At 61.9% G+C, this 11,973-nt stretch overlaps 1 protein-coding gene across 1 annotated transcript; it reads right to left on the bottom strand.

Annotated features, from left to right (window-relative positions):
• Window positions 1–940: 940 nt before the first annotated feature.
• LOC125917589 (tektin-1-like) lies at window positions 941–11,271 on the bottom strand (the record flags this gene model as incomplete). Its single annotated transcript, XM_049623751.1, has 6 exons — window positions 941–1,193; window positions 1,801–1,997; window positions 8,360–8,582; window positions 8,946–9,089; window positions 9,511–9,639; window positions 11,106–11,271. Coding segments are annotated over 6 exons (1,067 nt in total), but the record flags the coding sequence as incomplete, so codon positions are not given.
• Window positions 11,272–11,973: the final 702 nt, after the last annotated feature.

An 11,973-nucleotide genomic window follows, 5' to 3' on the forward strand; every position in this document is an offset into this window, starting at 1 on the left:
GGCTGTCACCGCGGCTCACACGGCCGCGCGGCATGCCCCCCCCCCAGGCGGGCAGTGCGGGGGCCTAGGCCCCCCTGCGTCTCCAGAGCTGCCTACTTGTCCAGACACAGGCTTGAATCTGCGGCAGAAACGGGGAACGTTTTTCCTTTCTCCTTTACTGTTACTTGAGTCTGAAAAATGATTACCCGTTGGTCTGGAGACGGTCACTAAACTCACACCCTCTGTCTGCATCCAGGGGAGGAAGGAGGCTGGGAACCCCTCCCCGAGCCCGGGGGGCTGAAGGAGGCGCCCTCTATCTCCCTGACTGGAGACCTGAGACCACAGCCTGCCCTGCCTGACGGCCGGCTCTGCAACAGACGCGTCCACTAACGACCCCTCCGGCCGGTGAACCAGAGGCGTCCTGCCCACCCCTCCCCTGCCCCCGAACCGCACGACCCCACGCGGCAGCAGCCGGGCCCACCGGCTCCTCAAGCCCCATTACTCAGCTGACTGTCTAGGAGCTGAGGCCCCTCTGTCCTCTTGGGTCTCCCAGCAGAAAGGGGCCCAGAGAGACGCCTGCAGGTGCGGGTAGATCCAGGGCCTCTGCTCTCATCTGCTCTCTGTGAGGCTTGAATAGTGGGTCTGAGTCAGCAGCCCCGGCGTGGTTTCATAGGGAACGGGGATGGTGGCACCAGAGAGGTCCGTCCCTCTCCCGAGTCTGCGTAGGGGATCCAGGACCACATTCGGCGGAATCAGAACTAAACGTCTGGGACCCCTCTGCCCCAGGCCCCGAGTCCCGTGATGGACGATTGGACCCGGGCACGTGGGGTGCAACTGGGGAGCCACCACTGCCCAACCAGCGGCCCGAGCCGCCCCCCAAACCTCGGCCCCAAGGCCCCGCCCAGAGCTTGTGTCTCTGACCGCAGTCCCGCCTCCCCGAAGCGAGACCTCTGGGCCACCGGTCGGTCGTGAAGTGCTTTAATCAGCATCTGAACCGTGGGCACAATCAGCAGCCGGCGTCGGGGCGGGGGCCCCCCGCCCACTCGCCCTGGTCACCCCCGTCCCTCGGGGGGATGGACTTCCTCATGTGGGTGCACAGCACCTCGTCGATGTAGATGGTGTTTTCCTTCACCTGGACCTCCTCCTGCAGGGCCAGCTGCCTGCGGTTCAGGCCCCTCAGCTCTGCCTGAGCCCGGGCCAAGGTCTCCTTGAGTCTAGGAGAAGAGGGAGAGCCTGAGGCGCTTTTCCCGGGGCCGGGTGCGGGGGGATGTGTTCATGTGTTCGGGACAGAAGCCAGATTGATAGTTTCCTCCCCACGGAGACTTCAAAGGGGGCCATATTCCCAAGGCAGAAACCCCCACCAACTGCCAACGCTTAAAACTGTGGATTTTGGGGGGCCCCTGGGTAGCTCGGTCGGTTGAGCGTCCGACTTCGGCTCAGGTCATGATCTCGCGGTTCATGAGTTCGAGCCCCGCGTCGGGCTCTGTGTTGACAGCTCGGAGCCTGGAGCTGCTTCGGATTCTGTGTCTCCCTCTCTCTGCCCCTCCCCCACTTGTCCTCTGTCTCTATCAAAAATAAATAAAATATTTTTTAAAAATTAAAAAAACAACTGTGGATTTTTACCTAAACGTCTGGATTTGGGCTCCAGAAAAATTTAAACCTCGGGACCCATTTTCTGCATGACAGCAAGTGGCCGCCCTCTAGAAAGGGAGCCCTCGAACTTCACCGGTGCAAATGCGCTCATGCCCACGTGGCTCTGCCCAGCCCTGTTCACAGTCCACGCGCACAGTCCTGTGCACCCCGAGTGCCGGCGCCCCCTACCTGGCGACGCTGTGGGCGATCTCTTGGACCTCCCTGACCAGCCGACACTGCGCGGCGTCGCGACACAGCTCCACGTTAGGCCGGTGCGTTCTGGTCTCCAGGCGCGTGTGAGCCACCTTGGCGGGTCCTTCCTGGTCAGCGATGGCCTTTTCGAGAACCGTGACATTTTTCTCCTGGCAAGCAATCTCTTCCATGACCTTGCAAGCGGATCGGAGACAGTGAGGGCGGGCTGTGCCGTTCAGCACTCGGCCGCACACACTCTCACGGCTGCTGCGATCACGTAGGTGAGCAAGGCGGGACCTCAGACTTGCGCCCCCGCAGGGCCCCGGGACGCGCCTGACCTCTCCTCCCTGCCGAGGGCACAGCTGGCCGGTGAGGAGGCTCACCGACCCTCAGAACCTCGCCGGTGGGATGAACGAGGCCACTGTCGCCTCACGTCCTTCCCCGGGCACGTGGGTTCCCTGGAGAACGCCCTGAGCGTGGGCCGCAGGCTGCCCGCCGACCTCGGCCGGGTGCCCTGTGCCGGGAGCACAAAGCTGCCCGTTTCCCTGTCGGTCTGCCCGCCGGCCCGGGGTCCACCCTAGAAGCCTGGAGAGAGTGGACGAGCTGCCTCGGGGTCTCTTTGATGGGGGCTTGTGCGCAGAAAAGATCACTTAGAAGTGACTTGGGGTTTTAGATGAATACTTAACTAGTTTGAAATTGTATTTCTTCCTTAAGCTTTTTTGTTTTTAAACTTTGCATCATGGAAATTTCCAGAAGAACACAGAAGTAGAGAGGATAGTGACCCCGGTGGGCCCCTCATCAATTTAAGCAGCAATCACTATATGGTCAGCTCTTTTCCATCCCAGCCCCGCCCATCCACTCAACCATTTTAAGGCAAATCCCAGATATTGTATCACCTTAGTCTTAAAAAGTTGAGTACGTGTTTTTAAAACATAAGACCTCAGGGGCGCCTGGGTAGCGCAGTCGGTTAAGCGTCCGACTTCAGCCAGGTCACGATCTCGCGGTCCTTGAGTTCGAGCCCCGCGTCAGGCTCTGGGCTGATGGCTCGGAGCCTGGAGCCTGTTTCCGATTCTGTGTCTCCCTCTCTCTCTGCCCCTCCCCAGTTCATGCTCTGTCTCTCTCTGTCCCAAAAATAAATAAAAAACGTTGAAAAAAAAATTAAAAAAAAAATAAATAAAACATAAGACCTCTCGGGGCACCTGGGTGGCTCAGTCGGTTAAGCATCCGAGTTCGGCTCAAGTTATAATCCTTTAAAAACAGGCTACATTCTCTTAAATTTTACAAATGCTTAAAATACCCAACATACACACAGATTCTTGAAAACAAAATTGGTCACCATGGGTTAGGTCAGGAGTCAGCAGTATGGCCAAACCCAGTCTGATGCCTGTTTCTGTTTGTACACAAAATTAAAAAAAAAAAAATTGTCTTTTTAGGGGCGCCTGGGTGGCTCAGTCGGTTAAGCGTCCAACTTCGGCTCAGGTCATGATCTCGCGGTCCGTGGGTTCAAGCCCCGCGTCAGGCTCTGTGCTGACTGCTCAGAGCCTGGAGCCTGTTTCGGATTCTGTGTCTCCCCCTCTCTGTGACCCTCCCCCATTCATGCTCTGTCTCCCTCTGTCTCAAAAATAAATAAACGTTAAAAAAAATTGTCTTTTTAATTAGCAGACTCTTTTCAAGAGCAGTTTTAGGGTTTCAGCAAACGAGCGGCACGTCCAGAGTTCCCACATACCCCCTCTCCCTGGAGGGCGGATTTCTCCATCGTCAGCGTCTGGCACCGGTGTCGTGCGTTTGCCACAATCGGTGAACCTTGCTGACACGTTAGTAACTAGTCGACGGTGACGTTAGGGCTCACGTTAGGCACATCCTGTGGATCTGGACACACGTGTGATGACACAGGTCACACGGGATAACTTCACTGCCCTAAACCGCCCCTCCCATGCACCTCCTGTTCACCCCTCCCCCTCACGGAGACCCCGGCCACGTCAGTCCCTGTAGCCACGCCCTCTCCAGAACGTCACGTGGGTGGGATCAGACAACGACTAGCTCGGCATGGATTTCAGATGGACGCCTCTCACTTAGCGATCGCTGAGGTTCCTCCACGTCTCTCTGTGGCCTGACAGCTTGTTTCTCTTTCTCTGGGTAACATTCCGTCGTGTGGGTGGACCACGGCCTCTCCGTCCGTTCATCTATGGAAGGACACCTTGGCTGCTTCCAAGTTTCGACGATCCTGAGTAAAGTCCTACGAACGTTCGGACGCAGGGTTTCGTGTGGACATAAATTTTCAACACATCTGGGCAAACGCCCCGCAGCGAGACCGCTGGATTTACGCGCGCGCTCGGTTTCCTAAGAGGCTGCCGAGCTGCCCTCCCCGCTCCCACCGGGACGGACTGCAGCCCGTTGCCCCGCCTCCTCGCCAGCGTTTAGCGCCGTCCCCTGCTGGATTTTCTGCAGGTGCGCGCGGCGTCCCGCTGCCTTCACAGGCGCCTCCCTGGCGACCCGCCACGTGGTGCCTCTTTCCTCGAGCTCAGCCACCCGTGTCTCCTCCTGTGACGCGTCTGTTCACGTCTTTTGCCCATGGTTCAGTCGGTCTGTTTGTCTCCTTCTCGGTGAGTTTTAAGAGTTCTCTGCCTATTTTGGGTGCTGGTCCCTTATCGGACGTGTGTTTTGCACGTCTTTTCTCCGAGTCTGTGGCCCATCTTTTCTCTTTAAAGGAAGGTTTTCACAGGGCGCCTGGGCCGCTCAGCCGGTGAAGCGTCCAACTCTTGCTTTCGGCTCAGGTCACGATCTCACGGTTCACGGGATCACGCCCTGGCGTCGGGCTCTGCCCTGGCAGCACGGAGGCTGCTTCGGATTCTGTCTCTCCCTCACTCACACATGCTCATATGCACACACGCTCCCTCCCCCTCTCGAAAATAAGTAGACTCTAGAAAAGAGTGAAAGACAGGTGTTCACGTATCTAAGTGGTTGAAAAAAACAAAAGAAGGATGAGATTTCACGTCGTGTGAAAATTATGTAAAATTCAAATTTCGGTGCCCAGAAATAAGGTTTTACTGGAACACAGCCACGTGCATTCATTACAGTGGCTCCTTCTGGACTACGGTGGCAGGTCGACAGACGGCACGGGCCCGGCTGTCACCACTTTGCGCCGCCCCAAACGTCACAAACCCCAAAGCCACGGTCGTGACCCGACAGCGCGACTTCCGCGGCCACCTTACTTGGTGCACCTGCGCACGCTCGTTACGGCCACACAAGGAAAGCAGCCTTTGCGTTTTGCACGTTTAAGGCGCATCAAGGGGGGGTTTTGTTAATCAAGGAGACCGCACAGCAGGGCCGGACGTCTGCGCCACACGGCGCAACATTCCCCGCCCCCAGGAGCGGGATTTCTTCACAAAAATGAAACTGAGGGTCCGAGTGAGGCTCGAGCGGCCCTGCCGTCGGCCGCGCGGGAAAGCCGCTCGCCGAGGGCGAGTTAATCAGGTCGTGCTCGATGGCGGCAGCTGAGGAAGGGCGGCCCGAGGATGCGAATCTGCTGGTGACCCTCGGTCCGTCTGCAAGAAGGGTTGCAGCGCCAGGCGCGTTGGAAGCCCACCGACGGTCACTCAAGGAACGAGGCGCGTGACTCTCACGGTCCGTCTCGTTCCCCGTGAGCGGCCCGGCTGGGCCTGAGGCTTTCGTCTCAGAGCCAGACGGTGCCGGCAGCCCCAGTCACCCATTCGGAGCACAGGCTGCCAGACGCCGAGCTCCCCGACCCCACGGCTCCCTGGCCCTGCGTTCTCCGACCCCTCCGCTCCCTGACCTGGGGGATCCCTGACCCGCCACTCCCAGGGCGAGGTCACCAGCCCCCACAGCAGCCTTGTCTCTGATCCGCCCAAAGGACAGGGGACAGTCCCCGTGCCGACCCTTGTGAACATCGGAACGATTGCGGGGTGCGTGTGGGTCGCCTCCTGTGACACGTGGCCGACGTCCCACCCCCTCGGCTGTGCCACCCAGTCACCCCCCACGTGCCCGCCCATCCCTCCCATGCGTGGGGTCAGCAGAGACACAGCCTTTGCGGTTGCCGTGACGGGAGGCAGTGATGGGAGCCACCCGGCCCAGGCTCCGCGCCCGGCGCTGCCACCCGTGAGCCCGTGAGCCCGTGAGCCCCGGGGCCGTAACAAAGCTGTCAACCTTTGTGGCCCCGGCGTCCTCACCCTAGAGAGGGGGACCACGACGCTGCCCCTCTCGTTGTCACGTCTTACTGGTGGCAGTCCTGCGGCTGAGGCCCCACCCCCACCTGCTGCCCCCCAGGCCGCCCTGCGGGGTCTGCCGGGTCTCACTGAACCGGACACCCCCCCCCCAGCCTGTCCGGACAGCTGGATCCCTTGTGGACTCAGCACCCGCGGGTCCTCGGCTCCGGGGGCCGCGACCCCTCCTGCCCCAGGCTACCTTCCCCCTCCCTCCTGCCTCAGACCCGCCTTCCTTCCGGGGCCCCCACCAAGCCTCCTCCTGCTCCCTGGCCGTTCATAGCACTCTCAGCGGCGGCCGCCAGTTTGCACCGGGGATACGTCGTATGAGCCACATCCACGTGCGTACGTTTACGCGTGCAACTCGCGTGCGGCACGTCCTGGGGGCCCGGCCGGGGCTGTCTGCTGTCACCCCGACCTACCCAGGCGGCTCCCTACGTTAGCAACGAGGAAGATAAGCAACGGGGCTCAGGCGGATTGCGCACGCTGTCAGTTTTCTGCATATCCTGATGTCCTGCCATCGAAACACCAACCCTTGCCGGCGGGGAGGGCCTGGCGACGGCGAAGGGGCCGCCTGCGCTCGCTGCCGGCAGACCGATGGTCTGGGGCTCGGCCGGCTCTGTGCGCCCCGAGCCCGGGGGCCGTACTTCCCCGCCTTAGCCCCCCAGGGCCAGGTGCCAGGGACGCCCCCGAGGCCCAGAGAACCTCTCACGTCACTCAGGCCGTCCCGAGCTGCTCTGTCGGCCCTGCCGCGTCTGCCCAGGAAGCCCCAGGAAGCCCGGGCCCCTCACGCCCGCTGCGGGCCCCGGCCACCCGCGTCTCCGCCCGACCCTGAGCGGGCGTCCGCCTCTAGGGCCCGCGGGCCTCGTCAGCGGTGTCTCCCCGGCCGCTGCACCTGGGGGTCCGTCAAAAAGTGCACAAACGTTAAGGGGGCCCCCCAGCGCCACACGGGCTCCATCTGTCCGGGGTCCACGCGCTCACCCGCCAGGCTCTTCTCGCTCCCGCGGTGCTGACTGAACCCCGACAGGTGCTGACCGAACCCCGCCAAGTGCTGACCGAACCCCGCCAAGTGCTGAGTGAATACCGTGGTACTGAATGAATCCCACGGTGCTGACTGAACCCCGCCAGGTACTTACTGAGCCCCGCCAGGTGCTGCCCGAATCCCACCAGGTGCTAACTAAGCCCCGCGGTGTTGACTGAATCCTTCTAGGTACTGACTGAATCCTGCCAGGTGCCGACTGAACCCCGCGGTGCTGACTGAATCCCACCAGGTGCTAACCGAACCCCGCCAAGTGCTCAGTGAATACCGTGGTACTGAATGAATCCCACGGTGCTGAGTGAATCCCGCGGTGCTGACTGAATCCCGCCAGGTACTTACTGAGCCCCGCCAGGTGCTGACTGAATCCCACCAGGTGCTGACTAAACCCCGCGGTGCTGACTGAACCCCGCCAGGTGCTGGCTGAACCCCGTGGTGCTGACTGAACCCTGCGGTGCTGACTCAATCCCGCCAGGTGCTGACTCAATCCCGCCAGGTGCTGACTCAATCCCGCCAGGTGTTGAATGAACCCCATGGTACTGACTAAATCCCGCGGCGATGAGTGAATCCCGCCAGGGGCTGACTGAACCCTGCATTGCTGACTGAATCCCGCTAGGTGCTGACTGAACCCCTCGGTGCTGACTGAACCCTAAAGTGCTGACTCAATCCCGCCAGGTGCTGACTCAATCCCGCCAGGTGCTGGCTGAACCCCGCGGTGCTGACGGAACCCCGCTTTCTGCCCGTGTGGCTCCTCGCGCGGCTGAGCTGTCCGACGGCCAAGGCCTGGGTTCAAGGTCCGAGTGCAACTCTGCCGGCCCGCTGCCACGTAGGCGGCCCCAAGTGCTTACACCACAGAAACCGGCAGATGCTGGAAGTCGGGGCCCCGTAGCTCTAGTTTGTCCCGAACGCCAGGCCAGCAGCCCAGCAGCGGGTGACCGAGAGGCACGCGGCGCCCGAATCCTGAAACTCCGGCGGGGATGGGGCGATCGGCGGCATCCGACGAACTCGTGGAATTTCGGAGTCACGAAGGACGTGGCCACCTCGCACGCGAGCGGAGCCGAGGCCCGGGGTGGGCAGACGGCCTGCTCTTCGTAGAGACGACGCGGAGGCCCCCCGAACGGGGCAAAGTCCCCTCCGACCCCAGAAGCCGAGCCCTGCGGCCGAGCCGGGGGGCCGAACAGCCTTCCTCCTTGCGGACCACGAGCACAGGCCGGGGGGCCGGGCTGGTCCCGCCGCCCCCCCCCCCCCCCCCCCCCCCCGACCCCGGCGAGCCTCCCGCTTCCCCCGCCGAGGGGCTCACCTTGGCCAGGTGAGCGGCCAGCTTGTCCCTGGCGCCCTTGGTCTCCTGCAGCCCGTCCCTGAACGCCGCGTCCACCGCGTCACACTGCCGGCGCAGGTCGCCAGCCGTCTGGGACAGGATCCGGTCCACCAGGGCCTTCAGCGCCAGGGAGCTGCTCCTCTGCTTGGCGGCCTTCTCCACGTTGGCGTTGGAGAACCCCAGCCAGTCCTCCGGGCTCACGGAGCTGAGACGGAAGCCACGCGCTCACTCGCGGCGCGTCGGGCTGCGGAAGGGGGTGCGCCCGGGCGACGGGGCCCCGCGGATCCGCGGAAGCTCGGCCTGCCCCCCCCCCCTCCCCGGGTCGGGAGCACGAGGAAGCCCCCCTCTCCAGAAAGAGCCAGCAGCGGCCCCTCCGTGGCCACCTCTGTCGCTCTGGTGCCGGGCGCCGCAAACGCGCACCCGACTCGGGCTGTGTCCGCGGGTGTGGGCCGGAAAGGGGGTGATTAACGTGCCCCCCGTACGTTTAAAACAGGACAAGTTCTCACTGTTTAGAGCTTTTGTATCAGACGCCCCTGAGGCGCCCCCACCCCCGCCCCGGGCCGCTCACTGGGGCTCCACCCTCACGGCGTCCTCCGAGCATCGGATGTTCGGGGAGTTGTTGTTGAGGGAGAAGCAAACGTCGTCGATGGTCAGGGCCACAAACTTGTCCTTCAGGTCCTTCTCCAGGTGGTACTTGGCCGAGCGGTTCAGCCTGCGGGAAGAAGGAAGCGGGGTTCCCTCTGCGACGCCCAGGCGGCACCCGCGGGCCCCCGGAGACCCTGGGACACCAGCCACCGCGAGCCTGGCGCAGGACACGGCGCCTGCTCCCCTCCCGCCCGCCCCCGGCACCGCGCTCACCACTGGGTCACCCACCCTGGCCTTCCAGACCCTCCCTCCCACCGGGACGGCTCCTGATGTCGGCGCGGAAGAGTGCGGAACGTGGGGGCTGAGCGCTGGTGGGAAACGGCTCCGTGTCCTTCGGGGTGAATCCCTGCCCCCCCCCCCCCCCCGTCCCCCGCCACGGCCAGGGGGCGGCTGTCACGTAGGCCTGATTCTGCGTGTTCCGGGGCCCCGCCTGGGGCCTGTTTCCTGGGCACGCCCCGGGCGGACGCAGGCGGGCCGCACGGACGCACCTGATCTGCTCGGACACCTCCTCCAAGGTGCGGGTCAGCAAGGCCGTCACCCCGCGGATGATCTCGGCCTCCTTCACCAGCTCCTGCTCCACCTTGTCGTGCACCAGGTCGATGCCGACCCGCTTCTCCCTGGACGAGAGGAAGGGGCTGCTCATCCAACGGGCCGGGGACGCTCGACACGCCGTCTGGCCGGACAACAGGTTTGAGCACGGCCAGACCCGTCTGGGCGGCGTGGCCGGGACGTGCGTGGGTCCGCATCTGCGAGACTTCAAAATATCCAAACCACAAGGAAGCAAGACGATCGATTGCTCGCTGCTCACGGCGGATACACTCGTCCCCTCGATTTCGCCTTCATTCAGGAGCCTTTTCCTTTTTATTCGCTCGTTAGAAACGTCGTCTTTTGACTTAGAATTCCAAACCCGCCTGTTTCCTTCCTGGAAACAGGACCCAGTCCTGACTGTTGCCGAGGATTTGAATCCAGAAAGATGCCCTTTGATAGTAACCACGACGCAGGCTCGTATGCCCACGCTGGGCGTCCGTGACACCACAGGTGTCGTGCCGGCCTTTTCAAGGGCATTTGTGACGTGCCCTTTCCAGCAAACTCGAGGAAACGGCGCTTCAGAGCAAGTATCTCACCCAGCGTCACGCCACGTCCCCCCATTTTTCCCCCCAGAAGGACCCGTCCCTGCCGATCTCTCTGTCCACCCCGCGTGGCCGTGCGTGGCGGGAAGGCCCCACCTCTTCCAGCCGCGAGGTCTCAAACTCTGCACACCCGACTGAGCCCACCCCACTGCTGGGCGTGAGGTGAGGGTCCAGAGAGGTCCCTGGGCTCGGTCGCTAGGACCCTGGGGGGTCTGGCCAAGGAGCTGCCACTTGATCTTGGAGGCATCGGGTTGGAGGGAGAGGACTGTGAGCCCAGGGGGGCCCCGTGAAAACTGGAACAGTGTCTCCCCAGAGCAGACAGCACCGCCCACTCCCAGGACTGGTAGGAGCAAAGGGACAGTAAGAGGTATGTCTGCACAGGGCCCTCTGGGTGACAAAATGCTCCCGTGTGGCTTGGTGCACGGGAGCAAACCCGTCCTGGAGGAGCTGGGCCTGCCCTGCGCGTCCACGCTAGACCGCTGGCGTGGCCATGTGACTAAGCTCTGGTCAGTGGGATGCAGGTGGAAATGGCAAATACCAAGCCCTAATTATTCCTCCTTGCGGGAACACAGACGAAATGGCTGGAGCGCCGGCTGCCGTCTGGCGACGCGAGGTAACCTGGGGGGATGAATGCATGCGGCAGGGCACGGGATGGCAGGCGCCCGGAGCCTAGCACGGTGCGCACCGTGCCAGCCCTGCGCCGTCTGCAGACTCCCTAAGTGTGAGACAGACAGAAACCACCCTATTTAAATTCAGCACCATTTTGCCGTGCACAAACCCAGCCCTAACTTCCACTTAACTTAAGGCAGACAAGAGCTCCTTCCGCTGCCCGCCAGCTGCCCGCCACCGCGGGAGGCCGAGAGAAATGTCCTCGTTTGCCCCCGGCGACCCGCCACCCAGCACCCGGTGACTCCCAGCAGAGGTCCCTCGGGGAGCCCCCCCCCCCCGCCCACCTGTACTCCAGGCACATCTGGGTGATGTGCAGGGGCTCCTTCAGGCTCTCCAGCGCGTTCTCCAGTCTGGTCCGGTAGGCGAGCAGGTCTTCGGTGGTGCACACCAGCTCCTCCAGCTTGTCATCCAGCTCCTTCTTCCAGAACCTGACCTCCTCGAGCCTCTGTTCTGGGCACACAGAGAGGACACGGAGTCACACGGGGGCCAGCCCGCTCCCGGGGCCACCGGCTCTGGGATTAGAGACCTAAACCAGCCGGGACACGTTCTCTGCTGCTTGGGGCACCTTCGGGTCATCGTTAGGTGCCGACTGGGGGAGGGCGGGGCCGGGCGGCAGGAGGGAGGGAAGGGATCTCTTCTTACAAAACCAAGGTGGAGTTCGTGCAAACACCATCCACGCGGGTCGCTCTAATTCTTCAATACCCGTGTTTTTCATAACGTTTAATCCGATCAAAGCTGGAAACCTACGGTGTTTGAAAAGTCAAACGGACCAAGTTTTGCAGACCCTTCCCCACCCAATCCCGCTTTCTGGAAGCAACTGCCTTCTAAATGCTTTTAGAATTTCCTCCTGCATTTGCTCACACGGCTGCTTGTTCAGGATCACTTTCAACGACGTCGGTCAGTTTCCTGTGGTGGAAAGACCAGGATCTGCGCTCACACAGCACGTCCCTGACCTTCTGTCTTCCCGATACGGCCGCATTGGCTTCTGGTTAAACAATAATTTCACACTTGCTTATGATACTGCAAATATGTGAAGCTATTTATACCTGAGCCAGGCAGCGTGCTAATACCAGTTTCTTCTCTTACACGTTTTTGTTTGTTTTCAGAGGGGCTGCTAGTTGTGTTTTTGTTTCACTTTCCAGATACTCATTA

Source organism: Panthera uncia, unplaced genomic scaffold (assembly GCF_023721935.1).
Source record: "Panthera uncia isolate 11264 unplaced genomic scaffold, Puncia_PCG_1.0 HiC_scaffold_2052, whole genome shotgun sequence".
Taxonomy (NCBI): domain Eukaryota; kingdom Metazoa; phylum Chordata; class Mammalia; order Carnivora; family Felidae; genus Panthera; species Panthera uncia.